This window comes from Spizellomyces punctatus (genome assembly GCF_000182565.1).
Source record: "Spizellomyces punctatus DAOM BR117 chromosome Unknown supercont1.7, whole genome shotgun sequence".
Lineage (NCBI taxonomy): Eukaryota > Fungi > Chytridiomycota > Chytridiomycetes > Spizellomycetales > Spizellomycetaceae > Spizellomyces > Spizellomyces punctatus.
In genome coordinates, this window is record NW_015971543.1 from 361,826 (window position 1) to 384,893 (window position 23,068).

The 23,068-nt window shown below is 47.2% G+C and overlaps 6 protein-coding genes across 6 annotated transcripts; 2 read left to right on the forward strand and 4 right to left on the reverse strand.

Annotated features, from left to right (window-relative positions):
- The first annotated feature begins 2 nt into the window (after positions 1-2).
- SPPG_04456 (uncharacterized protein) lies at positions 3-1,061 on the forward strand. The gene is made up of 3 exons (XM_016752690.1): positions 3-430; positions 491-757; positions 819-1,061. Exons 1-3 carry the CDS (start codon positions 36-38, stop codon positions 973-975), a joined length of 819 nt encoding a protein of 272 aa, XP_016608153.1. The 5' UTR covers positions 3-35; the 3' UTR covers positions 976-1,061.
- SPPG_04457 (uncharacterized protein) lies at positions 965-8,254 on the reverse strand. Its single transcript, XM_016752691.1, has 24 exons — positions 8,230-8,254; positions 7,960-8,175; positions 7,845-7,891; positions 7,748-7,778; positions 7,567-7,682; positions 7,208-7,511; positions 6,926-7,137; positions 6,332-6,868; positions 5,981-6,271; positions 5,707-5,918; positions 5,487-5,643; positions 5,318-5,417; positions 5,051-5,254; positions 4,763-4,978; positions 4,481-4,700; positions 2,541-4,417; positions 2,433-2,485; positions 2,277-2,363; positions 1,910-2,209; positions 1,703-1,844; positions 1,519-1,641; positions 1,353-1,456; positions 1,223-1,292; positions 965-1,169 (listed from the first exon to the last, which is right to left on the reverse strand). Exons 2-24 carry the CDS (start codon positions 7,979-7,981, stop codon positions 1,030-1,032), a joined length of 5,565 nt encoding a protein of 1,854 aa, XP_016608154.1. The 5' UTR covers positions 7,982-8,175; positions 8,230-8,254; the 3' UTR covers positions 965-1,029.
- On the forward strand, positions 8,193-11,545 carry SPPG_04458 (uncharacterized protein). The gene is made up of 3 exons (XM_016752692.1): positions 8,193-8,655; positions 8,918-10,946; positions 11,015-11,545. Exons 2-3 carry the CDS (start codon positions 8,918-8,920, stop codon positions 11,404-11,406), a joined length of 2,421 nt encoding a protein of 806 aa, XP_016608155.1. The 5' UTR covers positions 8,193-8,655; the 3' UTR covers positions 11,407-11,545.
- A 9-nt stretch (positions 11,546-11,554) lies between these two features.
- On the reverse strand, positions 11,555-15,980 carry SPPG_04459 (uncharacterized protein). Its single transcript, XM_016752693.1, has 4 exons — positions 13,753-15,980; positions 13,291-13,684; positions 12,784-13,231; positions 11,555-12,711 (listed from the first exon to the last, which is right to left on the reverse strand). The coding sequence occupies exons 1-4, from the start codon at positions 15,340-15,342 to the stop codon at positions 12,027-12,029; spliced, it is 3,117 nt and encodes a 1,038-aa protein (XP_016608156.1). The 5' UTR covers positions 15,343-15,980; the 3' UTR covers positions 11,555-12,026.
- A 32-nt stretch (positions 15,981-16,012) lies between these two features.
- On the reverse strand, positions 16,013-17,485 carry SPPG_04460 (TIGR01457 family HAD hydrolase). Its single transcript, XM_016752694.1, has 8 exons — positions 17,342-17,485; positions 17,224-17,278; positions 17,104-17,159; positions 16,825-17,034; positions 16,720-16,770; positions 16,482-16,660; positions 16,316-16,419; positions 16,013-16,234 (listed from the first exon to the last, which is right to left on the reverse strand). Exons 1-8 carry the CDS (start codon positions 17,441-17,443, stop codon positions 16,116-16,118), a joined length of 876 nt encoding a protein of 291 aa, XP_016608157.1. The 5' UTR covers positions 17,444-17,485; the 3' UTR covers positions 16,013-16,115.
- Positions 17,486-20,042: 2,557 nt separating this feature from the next.
- SPPG_04461 (uncharacterized protein) lies at positions 20,043-21,999 on the reverse strand. Its single transcript, XM_016752695.1, has 5 exons — positions 21,634-21,999; positions 21,417-21,556; positions 21,211-21,352; positions 20,534-21,134; positions 20,043-20,467 (listed from the first exon to the last, which is right to left on the reverse strand). Exons 1-5 carry the CDS (start codon positions 21,931-21,933, stop codon positions 20,154-20,156), a joined length of 1,497 nt encoding a protein of 498 aa, XP_016608158.1. The 5' UTR covers positions 21,934-21,999; the 3' UTR covers positions 20,043-20,153.
- Between the last annotated feature and the right edge of the window lie 1,069 nt (positions 22,000-23,068).

The following is a 23,068-nucleotide window of genomic DNA, read 5'->3' on the forward strand; positions in this document are numbered from 1 at the left end:
TCGATTGACGCTGTCATTCCTAATCTGTTTGAAGCATGCCATCTCAGGTCATTATAAACACCTTTGCAGGCCTCAAGCCTCTCTGTCTTCAGTTTCCAGATGATTCCCCAAGCGAGAGCCCGTTGCTGGTTGAAGATCTCAAATTCCGCCTTACCTCCATCCTAAATATTCCTGCTGACGTCCAACGTCTTACGACTGAAGGAGGCCGCTCCCTAGACAACAATGACATCCTGTTCCCTACAGAAAATACATCCAGAGATGTGTTTCCACCTGTCTTCAACCTCCTTCTTCGCCTTCCGGGTGGAAAAGGTGGCTTTGGTAGTATGCTCAGAGCCCAGGGTGGGAAAATGGCGTCTCAAAAGACGACAAACTTTGAGGCATGTAGAGATTTATCTGGGCGTAGATTGAAGACGGTGAACGATGCCAAAAAGTAAGTGATATCTGTTACTGTAACCTGTATTTTCGGAGTGTTCTGACTTTCCGGTTTCAGGTTGGCAGACTACCTGGAGAAAGAACCTGAGCGGAAACGTAAGAGGCAAGAAGAGTTGATGAAAAAGATTGAAGAAGGTTTAAAGGAGCCCCAGAAGCAGAAAATCAGATATCATGACCCGGAGTTTGTGAGTAGTCACGAAAAGGTGATGGAGGATGTGAAGGATGCGGTGACGAAGGCGTTAGCAGCGGCACCTAGCAAGGCGGCTGCCCCACGAAAGCCTTCCCCACCAGCACTGGCTCAACCGGCCGCAGATCTGTCCCAATGGCAAGTACTTTGATCATTTGGAAGAATGTGGTTCACAACCTAATTCTACTATTTTGAATAGGGATGCATTGTCCGATGCTGAGGAATCTGAAGAAGAGGAAGAAGAGGAATGGGAGGAGGAGCAGGCTGGAGAGGGAAGCTCCGCGGGCGGTAGCAGCGAAACGACAGTGCCACCGCTTGGCAAAGGCAAAGGCAAAGAAGTCGATGTATCAGCTTGAGAATTTGATGTGTAATTCGTTGAAGTCAATTTTGTGTATAGTATTATCTGCTTTCTAGTTCAATAATAACTTATTTACAATCGCAAGATTTGACAATGTCTGTTCGAGATACTCTTCGTCCTGCTCGGACATGTCGTCCTTTGAGTCATGCGTTCCTGGTCGTCCATCACTTCGCTTGAGGTACCAAGAGTAGACTGAAGTGGACAAATGAGTAAGCGTTATAGAAGATGAGAGAGTTTGACTCTACCTGAATGAAGCCTATGATTGAGAGAGTCCAGATGTCGTTTGACATCGGCTTTTTTCAGTGCAACCTTGGCCTGAAAAAACAACCGTATTCACTAGTCTTTTCAACTGACTTTGAGTGTTCCGTCGCTTACCTTTTCACTGTCGCAGAGTAATCCTCGAATCAGGGAAGTCGTTGGTGAAAGAATCTCAAGCGACTTCGCTCCCAAAAGGTCGCATAAAATCGAGAGGACTTCGCCTAGATGATGATAAGGAACCATAAGTTTCGTTATGTCACGTTATAATGTATCAAATTCCAACCGTGGAGTAGAAAATGAGCTTTATTTTCCTTGGCAATCGCCAAGTTTCGTAGAATCAATACCGTAGTGCGTTTGACGTGTATTGACCGCACCGTCAATAATTGTACGAGTTGATCGAACAGCTCTTAAACACAAGTATCAACAAAATACGACGACTTGCCACCAATACGGCAAACCCAACATACCTGGCGTTCGCATAACATTTACTTGCCCGTCATAGGCAAAGGTCGAGTTCAAGTACAATGACAGGAGAGTCTCCACCCTCGGGTAATCTTTCACCTTGGTCAACCAAGATAGAACGTTTTTCAGATCCACCAGTATATTTGTCTGTAATGCGAGCAGAGGTTTTAGTCAATTTAATGCTCACATGAGCATCAATCACGTCGCTGTACCTTCCACATAGCAGCACGAGATTCCCCATGCAGCGCAAGGATCTTCAGAACATCGAGACAACCATTGTATGTATTCAGCTCAATCGTCTTCTTACGAACCATGCTGACCAGAATATCAGTCAAGCTTGCATCTCGTCCTTTTATCCGCATTTGCTCAAACATGACTCTCTTTGTATTGTTGCAATTGGCAATCAAGTTACGCAAGCAGTGAAGCGCCTCCTGTGCCAACACATCGCTGGATTCTTTACTCGAGAGGATATGGTGAAGGAGTACATGCGTCCGCTCTTTGGTTGCAGATAACTAACATCGAGCAGTGAACGCGATTAGCAAGTTATGCACACACTGCGATATAAGCCGATCTACCAACCTTCGCTTCTGTAGAACCAGCCAGGATGTGCCGCAAAAGAGTAACAATGACAAACATCTCTTGCTCCTGTGGGCCATCCAGTCTAGACTGAGAATTTATAAACTTTGAGCAAATGCACAATTTTGGGACCCAAATTGTTCTGGCATGAGAACTTACTGTGCAATCTAATGCAAGCCGCGCGCGTTCTAGAAGATTTGACAAAAATCCTCCTGCCCACTACGATCAGTGAAATGTTCAGGAATGAGATCTATGGAAAGTCCATACCTTGCACAGCATGAGTTTTCACGGAGTTACAGCACCCCAATAAACACTGTAAACAGATCCGCACTGACTCCATGTATGCAGCGTCTTCGAGTTCATACCGTCTGAACAGGACATGAACAAGCTGTTCGAAGAGCACCGTCCCAATAGGACCATTACCACCCTCAAAGATGCGCATCTCATGATCTAGAATATCCGCCAAGCCCAGGTCGACGGTAACGCTATAATGCAAAGACAGGATCCTCGCTAGTGTTTGGCAGGCAACTCGGGCTAACGAAGTACTTAAGGTCTGCCGCATGCTGACCACCAGCAGCTGACAGATCGTCAACCCGTTCTGTTCTGTCTTAAACGTCGTCTCGAGCTCCTTCGGCCTTCGCGTGGCGGACACGAATAGCAATTCCTTTAAGACGTGTAATGCGAGTGCAATAGTAGGAATTTGGAGCAACTCCTGCCTCAGATGCCCATCTTTCCAATGGTCCCACAGGTCTCGTAGCACACGAACCAACTGCTTGAGAACAAAGGTCTCATCCACCAGATAAGCTTGAATCTCAGGCGATCCAAATGACACGAGCCATAGGATTCGGAGAACATTGCATTTAGTGCTATTGAGAATCTCGTAATCAGCATCTTGTACAAGCTGCCTTCGGAATATTTCATAAAGTGCGTAAGTGTCTTCCTCGGGCGGACACTCCTTGATGTCCTTGTCCTCCAAGTATGTGAGCAAGAACGGCAACGCATTGGCCTCGCAAAGGGCATGTCGCATTAATGCCGGGGAAAGAATGGACAGGCTGACTAGAAGCTCCGAGACGGCACATCGCACAAGAATGTCATCGCAATCAACAACATCTTTAAGACGTGCAAAAAAACCATATCTCTCAAACATTGCCAGTACATCGTCTCGCCGAGCGGTACCCAGTTTTCGAACAGCATCTTCAAAGCCATTACTTTGCTGTGTATCACTACTGAACCTGCCGTCCATGTCATGGCAAGACCTCACCACGTAATTCTTTACCAAAAGCACAGACTCTTTCCGAATTGAAGGACTCGTATTGACCGTCATCACATGCTCAAAGGCCACGTCCAGGAAATGCGGAAGCTGGTTTTCCAAAAGTGGCCGAGCGTCGTCGACCATGGTGAGATTACTCAAAATCCCCATTCCAACTTTTTGCAAAAGTTCTTCATGGTCGTTAAGAAGAACCACCATCCAATCTATCGAGCCCTCCACCATCCAATGCTCGCCCCATGCGCATGCAACTTCACCGGTCGCTTCAATGAAGGTTGTTCGACTGATACTACGTAAGCACAAAGCTGCCAACCTGTACAAGCCCCGGCTTTCGTGACACGAGTGATGAGGATTGGCAGGTTGTGTAGGGTATTGCTGGCATGACCGAAGTGTGTGAACAAGTATACTGATGATGCCACTCATGACCTCGCCGCTGACCGCGCTCATGATGCCACACAAGCTTACGCAGCGAAGAAGTATCATCAGCCAGTTCATGCAGTTTCGGGGACTTGCTATCCCCTTGGCGTCCAATAGCCGTTGTCCAAGAATGTACAAAGAACTGAGGGCATCAGTTCTAGAAATGCTTGCCATTACATCCTCATCGGATGCGTCATGAAGAATCTTTCGAGAAAATGCAAGGATTTCCGACATGAAGGCCGACGACCCCAAATATTCAACTGAAGCGTCAGCTTCATGATAGGTCCCATCTTGTGACCCACTACAAAGAATTGGGAGAAGAACCTTCTCGAATGATGACAGCAACACTTTTTCAAAATGAGAGAAGATGCCGGGGTAGATCAAAATATCGGCCAGAAAATGCAAGAGTTGAGTAAGCAGCAAGGCATCGTCCACGTTTGCAGGCGGTAAAAGAAGAATCCTACTCCAAAACGCTCATGAAACAACATTTTTAAGTACGCTTTACAAAACGTGCACAGCGTACCTTTGAAGGGTTAGCGGCACATCAGTCTCCCACAATAGATTGCAGTCATTCTCGGAAATGAAAGCGGTTCGTAGATTGAGAACAGCAGCTTCAAATGCTGCATGACTTTGTGCCTGTCGCAGGTCGGATGCACTTTGCTCAATCTTCCAGAAAAAGGGATTGTTCCAGTTCTCAAGCATATGTGTTTCTGACTGGGACAAGCGCACATTGCCCCTGTATGCTGCAGTCCTTGCTTAAGAACTAATAATACGATCAGATTGTCCCAGCGAGAACACAGCTTACATGAAAGAAAGTCTAGTATCGTGCGGACCATAGCCGGATCTTCTGCGATGCGCTCCGGACCACTGGCATCAACCGTTGCATTACTAGGCATGTACAGGTAGAATTTGCTCGCAACGACCCGGTGGACATTGGTACATAATTGATCATCCATAAAGAACAGGCTGGAAAAGATCCGCGCTAGTTCGTATCGTAATTGCGCTTCGAAGTGGAAAATATCTACCAACAATACTCCTCAGCACGTGCTTGAAAGAATGCGGGATGGGACAAACCCCACACAAGTGTACTCACATCGGGCAAGGGTACGGACAAAGGTCCGATCCTGAATCAAATCAGAACGCACTCCGACGTCCGTTTCAACTAATACCCGAAGAATGATGAAAGCCCGCAGCAACACGCCAGGGTGCATGAGCCACGACGCGCCAGATTGATTCAATAGCTTCAGTAACCTCAGATGGAGGCCCAGATCTTTGGCGCGCTGTTTGGTTGCCCTTACTCAAGATTGGGCACGGTCAGCAAGACCCATCGTCCCCAGTTGCTCGTAGTGATCACACTTACCAAAAATACCGTCGGCAATGTCACGCAGATCATCCTTAAGGTCACCATCACTGGGCAACGAGGATTCTAAGGAATTGCAGAACCGTTCTACGCTGGCGGACTTAACAACTGGATCGTTATCGCGACCATTCACAACGTGACTGAAAAGGAGCGCGCGACGATGGCTTACCTTGTCTACCATTGCTGCACTTGATCTGTCAGCTTGTATTATAGCCAAAAGAGATGAAGGAATAAGCAGCGTGTTCGCACAGTCCTCCAGATTCCCCGCTGCAGCTGTTAAGTCAGGAACACAAGCCATCAGGTGTGACACGGCCTCCTGCCGTAATCTGCACATCAAGTCTGTTAATGTGAGCCAAAAACAGACATGCCAAGATGTCGTGAGAAGGTACCGTTTGTCTTTATGTAACAGAGCTCTTGTCCAGAATGAAATCTCATCATGCTCATGTCCTTTGTGTTCCGCAATATTCATGGCGGATTTCATTAGCTTTCCTTCGTCTGCGTCGTACATAAGTTGAAGCCATGGTAAGATGCTCCAGATGAGAGAGGGATCGATACAGGAAAGGATTGATTTCTGCAACATAGGGTAGACGACTTGTAGTGTCTAATGACCAAGGCGTTGGACGGTCAGTTTACGGGCAAGAGATGGCATCGCTTCAGACTCACCTGGCCATCCGCGCTTTCACAGGCAGTCTCTATCAACGCAATGACCAAAGGTGCAGAACAAAATAGTGCGCTCTTCTGTTCTGTGTCATTCCAGGCGTCTTTTAATCGCTCAACGGCCTGCAGGCGAACCCAGGAATTTTCGTGGCGTAACAGATACAAAAGGATTGCATTCGGAAGAGGGGATGGCTTGGTCAAGAGGTAGGTAATAAGGCTACCCGGGACTGCATTTGAGTTTGGCATGCTAGAAAAGAGTTCAACCACTTCCCACAACAATTCGGAAAAGTTCCAATCCTGTAATAAGCAAGAATTACCATGCAATGGTTGGAAAATGCAGCTGCAAGCGAGCGATACCTCTTCCAGCGATATGAGTGCATCGAGCAAGTCGAAGGCAAATAGAGCGCATCTTTCTCTGGCGTAAAGATATTCGGCGCATATAGTTTCCCCATGACTCCTCTCCACCATCGCACCATGATAGTCAACAATCGCCGTAACCGATTGAACGTAGGATACGATCACCTTGTGCGAAATGTGCTGTGAAGTTTGAGCACTTGCCATGCTCAAGTGTAATTTGAAAAAAGGTAGAGCATTGTACAAGATCCTTAACACTTCAGGCATCCATTTTAGGTGACGCATTAAGGGTATCATCGTGACGAACACCTCGTGGCAGGCAAATGGGATGCTTATCATGTAATCTGTAACTGATGAACCGTGCTCTGCAAATAGACTTGGGCCGATGGAGACAGGTACGACCGTTGATGGGGTCAATGTGCAGTGTTTACTTGTCACATCTGCACATTTTCGAAAGTGGTTCTGCCACTGCAGGAGTAACTCTTCGAGGTACATACATGACGGGGATGTCACATCCGCAGTGGCATTGCTCAAAATGGTCTGTGGAGACTGAGTTATTCACGGTAGTCCCATCCTCTTGAAAAAAGCGGTGATTACCCGAAATAGCTGTGACTTTTGCAAAAAGATGCCCGCTCCAAAGTCCAACAACAAAATATCAAAAAGCTCGCGCCCACGCTCTCTGTCCCATCCACCCGACATTGTATGAATGGTACAAAACTCATCAATAATTCTTTCGTCCGCTGCTGTTAGCTGGATGACTTCGTATGTCGGGATCGCATAAGGCAAGTATGGCAGAGGATGCGGAGCACCTAGCATCCGACAGCTGGTAAGTAACCCAAACATTCATTAATAACCATCTGCTCCCTTTGTGATCTTTACCTCCTTGCTCCCAGTGGTCCGGGGATCCAATTCTCCTATTCACTGGGCTAGCGGTAGTCGGTCTTCGGTCAGGACTATAATGCCCGAGGGAAGGTTGCCGAGAGCTGACTGCTTTTTCATATTCACCACTATACTGAGCTCGTTGGTAGATCAATGGGCTTTCGACTTGCCCAGGAAGGTGCCGAAGACGTTCTCGAATGTCATCGAGTAGTGCAACGCTACCGCTCTCATGAATATTTTCCCGCAGTCGTTCCAGAACGTCTCGAACCCCAAGCTCCACGAGATTTGTCCGAGTAGTGGAATTCTACAAGATCATGTTTTAGCATTCCAGGTTTCCAAAAGTGATCTGCTCCACGCACTTTGCAAAGATCTTGCAAGAGCTCTAAAGAAGTGTGGATCTCTTCATGCTCGGAATTCCCAATACCAATATATTTAAGGATCTTCTCGAGAGCACCCCGTTCATGTGCTATCTCATCTATCGAGTCGAATGTATGAGTGCATTGTTCATTTCACGAACTTAGTACCAGAAATACCACCAACCAACAGATACAATGCCAGTACGAAGTTTGAACTAACAAAGAGACGGCACTGAAGTTACTATCGACCGAGCTCATTCTTCTATGAAGCAGCCCCTTACTTTTAGGTGTTCAAATGCCCGCTTCCGAACCTCGGGAATTGCATGATCTATAACATACCAACGTGTGGGCAATCGCCTCCAAGTACGCATAAACAGTCAATATGAAGCATTTTACCAAGCTTTACGGTATACTCCATTGTATATGGAGGTCATGTATTGATACGATAGTGCATTTCGAAGGAATCTGATCGCAAAACGAGGATCTCTCCCAGCGGGTGGACTCGAACGCGTCCGGACCTTTACACTATCCTAAGCCACTTGCTTGGATCGTCCTTTGACCAAACCCCACGGCGAATGAGAACCAGGACGACGGCGGGGTATCCGACTTAAGCTAAAGTTCACGGCATAAGTAGCTGCAGTATGTCGACATACGTTCCTTACATACCAGCAACGATTATGCAAAATACTTGTGTCGCCGCCATTTGTTCCCGTCGTCCTTTGCCCATTAAATGTCTCCACCTGCCCGACGCTTACGCGATGACTGCCCCCTTTTGATCATTTTTATAGTTCGCTTTTGCAGCAGCGTATCCCGATTGAGAAAAAACCTTCCCTCGCTAGCTATTCGACCGTAGAGGCTAGTGCCAATCCCGGAACAATATCCGCCGCATCAAGTAACTGGCGTTAGGGCTGATACACTTTCCGCGTGGACGACCTGGTGCCCCGATTCTTCTTGAGCCAGGACGAAGGCTAATGCAAGAGCATTAATTCCCTCAAAAGCTTCGTCGTCTCCGTGGGTACGGAGCTTTCCGACGACGCATATATCTCACTCGGGAGGAAGGCAGCTGTCTTGTAAATTCTGCTTGACAGGAAGGTAGGCTTTGGGAGGAATGGCAACAAGTAACGTTTGGGTATATCAGGACAACGAACCTGCCCATGATAGTTTGGCGGTGTAAGGAATTGAGTTGGCCTCACTTCAAATGTTGATGAAGGAAGGATAAATGTGCTTTTTTAATCCCCAGATCTAGGGGTTTTATGAGCGTGTGTGGTGTACTTCGCGTTTTTGCATGGTCATACGCCCAGCAACTCCAATAGTATAAAAGCACAATAGTAAACCTTCAATTATACCTATGCAGATGCTACAGTCAATGGGGACTTGCTACGCTTCCCACAATGATTCAGCAAGTCAACCCCACAAGACAGCGGAGAGGAGAGTTCAGCAAAATCCTTCGGAGAGAAGAATTCCAGGATCAAATTGTGACAGCAAAGACTGGACTAAAAAGCGAAAACCAAATTCACCGCAAAAGGAACGGCTCTCTGCAGTTGGAAGGTCTTATTTTTCATCAAACGCTTCCACCTCGCCAACGGAACGACGTCGTCAGAAGAGCCCAGTTGTGCGGGGTAGAGCGGCATCTCTGTCCCCGCCTCCACCTCCACCTGGCCCAGCACCCGCATTCGCTTATGATGCAGGTCGAAGAGGAACTGATAGCACCCTGAACAACCGCCTGCCACGTGCATCACTCTCACAACCCTGTGGGCCACTAGATCGATCAGCGAGCGAGAGTAGTTTGAAGACGAAAAAAGGAAGAGCGACTCCAGACCTATCTGACGTATTCAAATATGATGGCGACCCTAGTGTTTTGGAAACACCGCCAGCCGCGGAACAAGTGGGAGGACCGATATCTATCTTGACCGACCCGGACGTCCGTGCATCGCTATACGGGCGATCCGGGAAAGTAGCATCCCGACCCATCACCCAATCACATATGCATACTCGTGTCTCAATGACTCTTGGCAAAGTGAAGTCAAAACCTCCCCCACTCAGGTTTGAGATGAAGCCTCGCCCGTCCGGCTTCAACAACGTGTTTGATAGTAACGGGGCGCGAGAGGTGCGGGAGCGCGCTGCAGACCAAGAGGAAGCGTCTGAAGTCTTTATCGACAGTGATGGCAAGCGAGATTCCGGGATTGGATTGCGGGAGGATGCCGCTGAGTCTTGCCCCCAAAACGACGATCATCCGCAGCCTAAAAGTCGTATTATTATTCATGAGAAACCCGCTATTGGGCGGCGGAATTCAAGTTCTTGTTCATCCGCCACTGGGCATTCGCAACAGGGTAGGTCTCACTCAAGCAGGTCTAGGTCACCGACACTGTCGAGGTCGCGATCGGCGTCTAGAACGAAAAGCGAACCACGGCAGCTGGAGCAGCTACGTGCGCGCTCACGATCAAAGTCTCGGTCTCAGTCCAGAAAACGAACGAGGAGTCGGTCTTCAGATGGTCAAAAGCATCGACATTGGGACCGCGTACGAGATCGGAGTGATAGTCGAAGTCGAAGGCGTAGACGTAGTGGGCAGTACTATGTACCCGATCGCCATAGGACTATGCGACATCATAGGAGCCCGCCAAGATCTAATGAGAGCGCCAATGCATCAAGATCTAAAAAGCCAAGATCAATATCGCTTCAGGCAGGAAAAGTATTAATTAAAGAACGAACGGTGGAGCGCGACGTTAAGGAAGGCTGGACGCCGATAGCCCCAGCGGATCCCGTTAAACCACGAAAGCTCAAGATAGGCCGAGGCGATGATGAAAAGAGACGACATACATCTAACAAACGGCGACGATCACCAAGAACGACCGAGAGGAGATGGTCTAAAGCGAGTAGTGAATCGATGGATGTCGTGGAGGGTGAACCTCACGAGTTGGGCAACAGCGAGAGTTATGATGAAGATCCTTCTGCAATGGAAGGGCAGGTAGATCAAGGAACCGAAGAGATGTTTCTGGGGGCCAGCGGATCTCTTACACCCGAACAAGTATGCCCAGTACTGCTGCCGGATGTAATTACACCAGTGGAGAGTGAACTGGAAACGGACGTTGAAGGACAAGCTTGTTCAGAATCTGACGGGTCAGCACTGAGTTGCGTCCGGGCGGATGATCCTGTGGCGGAAGTCGTGATGCCGGCAGAGACACATCCAACCACGCAAGTACCATCGCTCGTTTCAGAGACCCTGGACATACCTGAAGGCACGGAAGAGTGGTCATCAAGTGATGGCGGGCTGGTGGAAGACGATTACCGAGGTTTGGATGTTGTTGAAGAGGTAGGGTATGTACCTGTGTTGGGCGGAGTAGAGGAAGCCTTGGGATCGAGTATGAATGGGCTGGTGCCAAGAGGTATATATTCTGACAATCCGGAAATCATTGGTTAAAATTGCTCATATTAATTCTGGCCCCTTACCAAGACCCAACCGATCCGCTTCATCTCGTAAACCATCTCACTTCTGCTACAACATATCCCCCCATGGTGGCCCTCCATGTTCGTGGAACGAACAATGCCCGGGCAATTTTAGCAGGCACGCTTGTTTCTATCACACCGACCGCCACAATGCACCTAACTGCAGCACGAGAAACTACTATTCACATTGCCGACATACCTGATACACGGGACGATCTCGACAGTGTCGAGATGGATGATTTCGATCCTTTTGCCTTAATTGATGAGTTTTACGACGGAGAAGAAAAGAAGAAGACTGATGAAATTAAGATGAGGAGAGTTGTGATTGTTCGGAAAAGGGATATTGCCAATGTTTGGGTTGATGGGGAGAAAGTCGATGCTGGTGCGCTGCTGAGATGACTTGCTTTGAATCCGTTGCAGTGTGGTATACCCTGTTTGATAGTCGCACGAAACTACTCTGAGAAATAGATATTAGAATGGTAAATAGGATAGCGCTACGAGACAATAAATACATTGGTAGATGAGGCTTATATGGTTAACCCAACAGTTCGGAAATTGCGCAACTTCATTAAATGACAAGCCATCGCAAGCGACGGCCACCAGAACACCTATTATATTTCTATAAGCCTCGGCTTCTCGCTCCTTTCCTCATCTCTTACTCTTTTACAAAATAAATCGAAACAAAGAAACAACGAAAACTAAACAACTAACCAAATCTGTACACAGGGAAGGTGCAAACGAAACACGAAGAAATAGAAACAGAAGTCACCCAACAAGCGTCACGACCAAATTACTGGAGCGCTATAGCCTTTCCATCCCCAGCCAACATCCCCATCCGTTCGGTCATCCTCTCAACCTCTTCCAGTAGCCTCCGCGGAATACTTCATAGATTCAGTGAGCGAGAAAGAAAAAAGTGCCTCCAAAATGTCTACGCCCGTGTTCCTCATCGAAATGTCTATGCAAACAACCACAATCCCGTCACCGTCTATATCTATGAATTTCCAAAAAACAAGCCCGCTCTACCTATAGCTTCCTGCCGCAACCATAGTTGCCAAAGCCCCTCTCCCTCCGCCAGCTTCTTCATCAACCGTCTCAACAACGCTTACACTAATACCTCCAGCACTCCCTCGCCGTTTTCCGGTCCCCACCCCGATCTTGGCAGCCAGCGACTCTCCAGCTCCAATAATGCTGCCCGCCCAACTCTCCCGTCGTCTCTGTTTGTTCATGATGCTCTCAGGAAGCGGTGGGAGAGGAGGAACGCTGTCTTGAGAGTCAATGATAATGGGATCAATGTGTGCCAAGCTGCCTGGTACAGATCGATTACGACGTAAGACTCCACTAGACGCATCTCCTCCTGGTGATTGCGGAGCTGGCGTGGCTTGAGGCGTTTTGGATTGCTGTGGCTGCTGTCCGCCTCCAAATCTCTCTCGACTTGCCTCCAACCCTTCCCTCAGCTCTCCTAATTCGACCCACTCCCCAATCGCCTCTACTAGTGGCGCAACGATGAATTCGATAAAACTCTTTTGACTGCTACGAGGATCATTAGCTCGTTCGCCGTCACGATTACAGAAGGGAGAAATGGGGAGCCCAAGCTCCTTTTCTTTATCCCCTTGACAGAAAAATTCCTCGGTAATCCGTTGTATCCAGGTGGCATATATTGGCCATGATTTAGTGGGGTTAGACACGTCGGAACATTTCATGAGCCTGCAGAGGAAAGATGATATTCATTGGTCCGAAATACATCATCTATTAATAACCCAAACAGGAATGACTTACATTTGCATCAACAATGTCCGATCCTCTCTCGTCGTGAACGGGTCAAATCCACCACTGGTGAGGACTTTCTTCTTAAACATTGCCAACAGCGAGAAATGTTGCGCCAAATCTGTTGCCAGGACCATTTCTACTATGCTCTCTCGAAGGGCTCTCCATTCCTTCTTTCCCAATCCCCGTACAAAATCGCAGTCCTTTCTCCGCATGACCCCGAATGCTGATGCACAATGATGATTTTCCAAAACACTCTTGTCATTGTACAGAAGCGCTCGTGGATCTGAAGTAGCAATGAGAAAGTGATTATTCACCCCTGGATGGTCGTAATCGTGGATCGCGGCGGCAATGTAAAAGGAGAGGATCTCGAGATCAGAGAAGCAGCTTTTGATTCGGGGAAGGGAGATCAAGTAATGGATGCAGTGAAGCACATCGGTAGCGTGTATAGAATTATGGACTTTTGTATGAAACATATCAGTACATGTGACCGAATAGAAAGCTTAGCACGCAACTTACATGTCAATTGCGGATTGTAACCAGCTTCGACTGCATGCATGAAATTTAGAAACTTATCCACAGGGAGGCCCAGTCTCGGTAATAGTCCGCTTTGCACCACCAAATGATGCGATAAGACCAACAACGGATGCTGGCTTGTGGCTTCAACGAAATCGAAGATGGGAAAGTTATACTCGTTGGCACGGACAAGGAGAGAAACGGTACGGTCGGTATAAAAGTCTTCGACGTTGACTGGAACGAAAGAAGGAGAAGGAGGACTGCTTCCTGGAGCTCCGCCGGACTCTGTGTTGTCAAAAACCCAATGGGGGGGTCGCTTTGGCACCGAGCCAGACGACTCGGAAGTATTGTCGCCAGAAAAGTTCTTTCGTTGTGCCAGCTGGGTGAATAGCCATTTCTACATCAACAGATACCGGCAAATTTTAATATTCAGTCCAAATACTGCAGACGATAACAGACACATACCTCTTGCTCCGCATCCACTTCCACTTGCCCTCGCTTCACTTGCTGATCCAAGTCAGGTGCAAGCAAATTTGGCGCATTCAGGCAGGCCATAATCATGTTCAAGGTCTTAAGATCTTCTGCTCCAACTGAGGGACTTGCCATCAAGCACCGAAGTCCATAGATTGCCTTCTCCAGTGGGGAATCTAAATCCGCAATTCTCGACTCGAACCCTTTTTGCAGCCCCTTCAGCTGCTTCCGGAGCTTCACGTTGATACTCAAAAATCGCTGGTCGCTCAAATATTGCAGGCGCAGATTTCTCTCCACGTCATATGCGATGAAGCAGATGACAGTAGCCGCTAGACACACTGCTACGCTTGCAAAGGGGAATTCAGTGTCGGAAATAGGACTTGCAGTCCCCTCGTCTTTGTTCCGCGCACTGCCGATGCCAAATATTACGAGCCACAACGGTACGGCCACCAAGCACACTCCAACCAACGTATGCACAAATCGCAACCGACAAAAGAAAACGTTAGCAACTAGTACGAATATGTACAGAGGGGCGGTGAGGGAGCTAGTATATCGGCTTTCGGGCCAAATGAAGAAGCGCCCACAGATAATAATGGGGCCCATGAGCCACAAGAAGAGAAGGGATACCGAATGTATGTGCTTCGAAAGAGTGTCCTTCCTCACCGTACACGATACCAGTGTGAGAAGGACCATAGGAATTATCCCGAGTAGGCCAACCAAGATGAAATCAGACAATGGAGTGCTGAAGCCTCGGGGTTGTGAATATCGTGTTATGAGGATGATTTGAAGAATAAAAGTGACAGCAACGGCGACCATGGTAAATTTTCTCCACATATGCAGTGTTCGATCCAGAAAGTATCGCTTGTAGGTGCTTTCCACATCCGGATCATGGAACGTGAGGGTAAGTCGCGAAAAGGAATTTGACACAGCGCTGAGATGTGCGTCCATGACATTTAATAGGGTGGCCTCTCCAAATGGAAAAGATTCTAGAGTTGGCGACATCACTGGTCCCCCAAGCCCAGGTGTCATCAGCCCTGCCGTCACATCCAACTGTCCCGAAGTCGTCGATTGTGAGCGTGGTTTTACATTAAAGTAATCCGTTGGTGCACGATCCCCCGTGTGATCGTCTGCAAAATGTTTATTTCGCAGTCGTCGTAGTACAACATCCCATATTTTCATGGAACTCAGAGCACCAGCAGCGGCCCGTCCAGACGTCCGTATTGGGCTTGACGGATGAGAATGGAGCGGTTCTACTGATCCCCGTCCATCGACATCTGTGCGACTGTCTTTGTCGGACATGACTGACAGTCGACGGGTAGCGAGATCTCTGGCAGCAGCAATGTCATTTACGCTGTTATACGATGCTCGTCTGGAATTCCTATGACTAGCACGGGACGGTAAGCTCACAACTGAGGAGCGTCGGCTGGATACGACAGGTAATGGTGGGAAGCGGTATGCGTCCGGAGCAGAAGCAGACGCCGGGAAGGGGAGGGAGTTGCCGCTGTCTCGAAGACGTCGTGGAGATGGTGACGGCGACTCCTGCAGCGGCAAGGTCAATATTGTTTGTTCCTTTACTGAAGACATTCGGCGGTGACGGCAAGACTCTGTTCTGGCCGAATCACCATGCGTTATATCCCTCCACCAACCCGGACGACAAACGGTTTGTTGACACAAAACAGCGAGAGAAATCCCTTGCCCCCTTCACCGTCCCTTTGCTCGCCAAAAGGACGGGTTGGGGCACGTTGAAAAACAAAAGAGCCACAAGAGTGAGATCCCAAGCGCTAACAAAAGAGTACAGGCTCTCGCTGGGTCCAGTTGCGTGTGTTCGATGGATGCGCGGGATCGTCAACTGTTCGCAGTTTGGAGAGCGGAGGAAACGAATCTCGTCAAGAAAACGTCTTGTTGGCACCAATGTACAAGACCCTCCTAAGAGATGGAGGAATGCAAGTAGGTGCGTGGGAATTGTCTCTGTATTTACAAGGATGCTCCCTTTGGAACAGATCCAAATGATTTCGCAATGAGCGAACGAGGCTGCAACCTACGCCACTGACAAAAGCCGACAAGTGGCTGATTCCAGGTGGGTGGGAAATGACCTGAAGGGATGATGGGGCGGAAGCGATGATCGAGAACGGAGAGAGATGGGAGTTGTCTGCAGCCACCAAAAACCTTTTGAACTTGCTGTTAGCAAAAAAGTTCAAAAGAACTCGGCAAGTTGAAAACGAGAAAAACTTTTTGATCGCGCAGAAAACGCGTGGGCGGATCCGAAACAAAACTTTTTTTTAGGGAGGGATTTCCAATGAAGAAGCATTTCAAAAGACTGCGAAACTTATGCAACGAACATCTCTTATGCAACGGTTTCATTCATCCTCGCGCTTGCTTTCTACCACCATGTCCCCAACACCATTCAACACTATAAAAGGTCTATATGCTTGCTCAAAAAGATTGGATCGGTTGGTAACGCCGCTCAGCACAAGAACTGTTGAAAAGAGAGAGAAAAACTAGCATCAAAAACCATAATAAAAATACAAGAGATCGTATGATAGCCTAGTTATTATACCTGGATCGATCTGAGCATAGACGCCCGCCAAAATGTCAGTGTCCATGCGATCCCCAATAATGCAGGTTTCGTCTTTGTTGGTGCCCAGAATGCTTGCAGCATATCTTGATGTCAAAAGCATCAACAATTTGATGTACCATAACCGTTTGCGCTCATGCATAATTACCGCATCATCAATGCACTTGGCTTTCCACAATAGAAAGCCTTTCGACCAGATGCCAGTTCCACGGCCGCGCAAAAGGCACCCGTTGCAGGCACAATGCCCGCATCACTTGGGCCATTAACATCGGGATTCGTCCCAATCAATTTGGCACCACGGGCGACGAGATTCACTGCGCGGGTGATCTTGTTGGAATTGCTTATTTAAAATTTCTTTTTCTCAAACAAATTTGCCCAACACTCACCTTTTCAAAATTGTGACTGTTTCCTTCCCCAATCACCACGTAATCTGGGTTCTACAAATGTGTCAGTGCAAAACATTTTGAACGTTTTGAACAAGTTGAACGCACCGAATCATTCATTGTAAACCCAGCTTCGTACAAAGCATACGTGAGCCCTGGTTCGCCAATGACATACACAGTTCCTCCATGTGGTTTTTGGGATTGTAGGAATTTGGCAGTGGCGATGGCGGACGTGTAGAAATGCTCTTCTGATACGGCGAGCCCCAGGCGAGCGAGCTTTTGGGAAAGTTCGCGCGGAGTAGGTGCAGAATTGTTGGTCTATCAAACAACGCACATGCGGCGCATCAGCAAACATACATAAACCTTCGTACACGAGAGTAAACTCACCAAGAAGAGGAATTTTTTGTTTTCCTTCAATAGCCAGGAAATAAATTCCTTGACTCCTGGATACGGGCTAGGTTAAGAGTGCACTGGCCAAACGGATTTTCCACAGATGGCATTACTTACCAGGTAGCAGCAAATTCCCATGGTATATAACACCATCCATATCGCATATGAACCCCTAATGCACGAGATAGAAAATTAGCAAATATTCGCAGGAACACTACGCCAACAGTCCGGGCACCTTCTTTTCTTGTATTTTATGCAGCCTTGCTTCATACTCATCAGGAGAGAGTTCTGAAAGAATAGCGAGGTCCGTGCGTGAAAAAGTTGGTATAGATGCCATGATGTTTGGAAAGTTTAAGGAATTCTTCACCTCCAAGCAATCGATGAACTGAGGCCATCGGGGGCATCGCTGACTCATTACTGCGCACTCATTCGAGCCGGTTCGTGGATGCCTTTCTGACGCTTTTGGGGAGATGCAAGTCTCTTGGCACATTTTCCAGCTTTGTTCCGTAGGTTTAGATAGTAAAGAGCATTGTGGGGGATGCACGATACCGAGTCCCACGCTTGTTGCGCTCATAGTCAAAGCATCGCCGAAGTCGGTGTTAGCGGGCAGGAGCAGCGCTCGTAGGCTAGTGCCTCAGTCACAACGTTAAACATGTAACACCTACATTGGTCCAGACGTTTGCAAACGTATTTAAGTCAAATTCGGAGTTCTTTCTTCTGTCACTCTCAATGGTATTGGACTCTACATTTGGTGGTCGCCGGGAATGGCATTTTCTCGTGAGTGGAAGAAGTGGGTCTTGCTTGGGCCAAACCATATGGACCTGGTGAAAAGCGTCAAATCAAGCTGGAATACATTATCTCTCATTCTGTATGTGGCCAACCCACGATGCAGTACTCACTTCTTGCAGGTATCGGTTTTTTCTTTGACGTTCCTGATCAAGGCCAACCCGCGCGGCTTCATGCAATCACTGATCAACTAGCTCCCACGCAGTGTTAGTCTTCGTGGATGTTTGACACTATGTATGCACCGAATTTCAGATATTAATGTAGGCATACGTAGGACTTCCCTGTTGTTCCTATGACTTTGAATCTCGGTCTCAGGTGCTTGCCGTGTGAACCCGATACCTGTGGCCAATAGTTTTCGTAGATGGGGAATAATGGCGATGGCAGCAAGACCACAAAATAGCGCCTTGATATCCGTCGCATCTGATATGTGTGGCCGCCAATTTCATGTTATTTTAGGTCAGGGCTAGGTTTATAGCACCAGCGTAGTTTAAGCCTCAAATGTAGTTTGAAGTGGTCGAGGACAGTGTAGTGGGGAACACAATCTTGCGCCGCTGAACTCGCATATACACCCTGGTGGTCCATGGGGATTCACATGCTCAGAAAGCTGCTATGAGATGCAGCCTTCTGGGTTGAAGTTAAAGGCAAGGGCTGTTTTACGACTTCCGATGTACGCCAAGTTCATCCTTGCCATCAGAGTTTGTTCACACTTATCGAACACTGGTGATCGCAAGGGATGACTTCCGAAGATCAGTGGAAAAGGCTTCATTACTGAACCTAGTGAAAACTTTGATCGATGATTCTATTCGAAAGGGTAAGGATCCGTATTTGACAGACTCGTTCTGGTTGGGAATACAGAAATTTGGGTATTGAAGTTATTCCAGATTCAACCGAGGCTACAAGTACAACCATGATAAAAAATACGTCTACATTGCTTTAGAACAAACCCAGGTGGACACGGGCAAAGGCATACCTCGCTTTGATGTTGCAGTACATGTTAAAATCATGAACTTTGAAGGAAAGACGTATGCCGGAATAAAACGTTTTCAATAATAAGGCGGTAAATCGGGCATCAGTTGTAATACCGCTGGGTAGTATTCGACCTAGCTTGTCGCGGCTTGATCCGACTACTTGCTTCAGTAGCTCTGAATCCTGGTGAAGAAATTCTCAATAGGACCGCCAAGTGCGAAGAATGTCGCCAATCAAGTGTGGGCCTATAGGTAACTCGTAAAGGTTGGCACCTATGGAACCTGTAGGAATGATATATCAGTCGGCAGACATGATGATGGCAACAATCTAGGCAGGCTATCCTCGCAGATCCTTTCTATGGGGTTCGCCAAAAACATCAACTCTGTCGTGTATGGGCGCGACTTGGCTCCCGTTTTTGATATACTAGTATATCAGCCCTCGAAAACGTTTTGATTGCCAATCTTCAAAAAAAGGAGATGCAAGACCATTGTTAAACATCGTAGACGCACTCTCCATTGCATTCGTGATGTATGTGCGTGATGCTTTATTGAAGCGTTACAGACGAAGGTTATCCCCTATCAGTGAGTAAACATGAATACTTCAAGTATTGCAAACTATTAATGATTTTATACATAGAGCCGATACGTCAGCTCTTGAGTATCGTGGTCTTTAGCGCAATTCCGACAACATTCAGCTCTTGTTAACATTGCAAAGGGTGATCGCAAAATAGGCCACCATGCGCGGACATTGCCTTAAATGTTTGCAGCACCATTGGTAGGGAGGTAGACTTTGCCTATCTGGCTGAATATCTTGGCTTTAAGGAAACCTACCTTCCGCACATCTTCCGACATCTTGCCAAGTCTGGTATTTCCGCTGCAGCAGGTCGATCCATTCCATATCATGCTAGTCTTGCTGGAGAAGAAAAGGATTCGGAACTTGGTGTGAAAAGAGTATCATTGCTGTTGGCTGAAGTGAAGAACTCATTGGGGCAAATATAGCATGACTAACTCTGAAAAAAGTATTGTGTACAAACAAAAGAGACGGCTCAGTAGTATGCCACATGTGTATATATCAGATATCCCCCTCTTTTTGAATACAGCTATGCAATACCGCTGGGAACATACTGTGAGATCTGACTGGGAACAGCCCTATAATCACAGGTCAGAAAACTATCTATGAAAGTATAAGGATTTGCCCTGTACGTGACTATACATTGTACTCCAATAGAATTGATGCATCAAACATTGCACGCATTAATCAATGAACATTTGGTACTCATTTATTGGTATTTCAATTTACTGTACAGCAGCTACAGCTGCATCACTGTCAACCCTAACGCACGGCACATCTGGACGCACAACGGCATTCACCATTTGTGCAGCTTTGACCAATATTTCACGGGACACCTCCTCCAACTCTGCAGTGGAAGCAGTGGCTGAAGACGGGTTGCTAGTCTCTGCCAGGTTAAGGTAATCTGGATAAGCAACGACAAGGCTGCGTGCTTGCGCGGCCGTACAGGGAGCAACTGTTACTGGGGTTTCCCACAGAACCGTATGTCCATCAGCAACCTCAATGGTAACGCGAGCCATGTGAGACACTTGGAATGTGCCTTTTGATAGTTTTGTGGGTCAGGACAGTCAGGAAATGACAACCAAAATCATGACGAAGAACTCACCCCAGGTGCCGGATGGGTTCACCTGCACACTGCTTTGGACAATCCCAGTGGTATCTCCCGTAGACATTTTTCGATCAATCTGCGCTTTTCCGTTCATTTTGCTCCCCGGTGTAGGCAAAGCTGGACTCATTGTCGGAAGCTGAATCTTCAGTTCATGCCCGTGTTCCAAATTTTCTCCATCAATATCAATGCCGAAAATTTCGACCATTCCACCGCCAACGTCACGATCGATCAAGGTCGAATCCTTACTACGACGACGAAGCTTCAAGTCAAAACCGCCGCGGTGAGGAGCTACTGCGGCGGCTGCCGGCGTGTGTGCCACTTGATAGGTTTGGATTGAAGCTTCTTCAAAAAGTTTAAAGGTGGCCCGTCGGATAAAAGGCGCTGGGGCTAAGCGTTTGTTGGAAGTCCGCATAGCTGCAGCTTGAGTAGTAGGCTCAGATGCAGTAGGGTTTGCCCCACCATCGTTGCGTGGGTGAAGTGCAGCTTTCAAAAAGACCGTAGTGAATTCATTAGGAGAAAAAATCTGAGACCCGAGGCTGATGGACCAGTCGAGCTCTTCTGTAGATCCACTCCAGGTTTGCGGTTGAGGGTTTAGAAGCTGGAAACCCATCGTTACAAGGTTAAAATACTGGAACAAGCAAATGCAAGGGGAATGGATAGCTGTCAATCATTACCTTTTTAACCTGGCCGACATCGTAGAAAGGCACAGGCACATCGTACTCCATTTTCACATTTCTGGCATCCAAGACGTTTTTAAATCCATGCGGACGGCCTTGTACATCGACACGCAAACGGTAGCGGGAAAATGCATTGTATCTATAATTGGATTGATATTAAAATCCATCGGAAAATCGCGAAATTAACTATACTTTTACTTTACCTTCCGCGTTCGACTTCACAGGTAGGAGGCAACGCTGAACCAAATTCAAAACGGAAAGGTAAATCGACGGGTTCACCTTCTTTGATGACAACGCCATTAGCTCCATGCGTAGTCTGAGGAATTATTTCCAGATCTTTGTTCTGAGTAAACGATAGACAATGGTATTCAATAACTAAATGCTTTTACAATCCAAGATAAATGATCGGTTCCGTCTTACCAAATGCACAATTCCATTCCACTTTGCATCTCGACTTCCCGAACTACCTAAAGCAGCCAGCAAATCGCTCTCGCTCCTCGTTCCGACGAACGTGCCGACAGCGACATTCAGAGTAATTTTAATGCTGGTAGCAGTGAAAGACGCCTTATGCTTTCCTTCCGCTTTGGAGTCGGGGATGTGGTCGGGATGGGATCCAGCAACAAGACGCACAACGCCTTCGATGGCCCACGAGCCAACGTTATTGTACCCCGTCACAAGGGAGGGTGATGGGACGAGTGGGTGAATCGAAATGGCCACCATTCTGAATGAATATTTCAAAGTCGTATGTGTTCTGAATTCGAGCGAGACCGTCTTATATATCTTTTTATCGCGGAGTTTCTGATTACATGACGCGCTTTGGCAAGTTCGAGGTTTTGGATGTCGTCATTTTCCAAGGATCAAAGCCTCACATGCATCGTTTAATCACAATGAACCCCTAAGCTCGTTATTGGAATTTCAAGGGTCGAGATGTCAAGGAGAAACGCATGCAGCAGACAAGAGATACAATGGTTACAATTTGCAATATGCTTCCTTAACAGAGGAAGAATATCTTGAAAAGAAAAACAGAGGCATCTCGGAATACAGTAGACATGAGCAAGTCCATCCATTTCTAAATGCGTAGGCAGAATCAGTACATACATGTTACATCAAAAAAGCCATGTTTTTACATCAAAGGAACAGTAGCCTATATAAATGTATACACTCGATTATAGTTATCTGGACGCAATGTCCGTCGCGGAGTGCGATGAAATGAGGGTAGAAATAACGATGACTTCGTTGAACAAGCAAGGATAAATACAATCAAACTGTTATCTACTGCCTTATGCATGATTCTGACATGACCCCTATGCGACAGATTTTTGTACATTCGATACCGATTAGCAACTAGCTCGCATCATGAAATATGTAACTCAAGCAAACGCAATCACCCAAAGATGTACAAATCATATCGCAGTTATAATTATAGGACATATACACCCTTACGGATCCTAATGGAACGTCTGAATATAAACATCTGTAAAGATATTTGATAACTATCCAGAAGGACACACACACATTGACCTCCACGTACCGGGTTACATGGACCTAAGTATCACATTGAATTCATCACGGTTGTCAAGAAGATATTAGAATGCTTTTGTCACAAATGTGCCCCAATCCGTTCGTTGCCTAAAGACAACCATTACAAAGTCCAAGTCCGTCTGCAAAGATTCCAATGGGAAAACAAGCTGCGAATATCTTACCAGGATGAAGCTTCCTTATGGTCGTCTGGGCAGAAGCGGGGGTGACATTATTTGTTTGGCGAGGTCATTTTCCTTTGCATCGTAGAACCGTCGATTTTTTGGTGACGTAGCAGTTCCGGTGACAGCTTTTCTTATGGTCGCTGACAGGAACT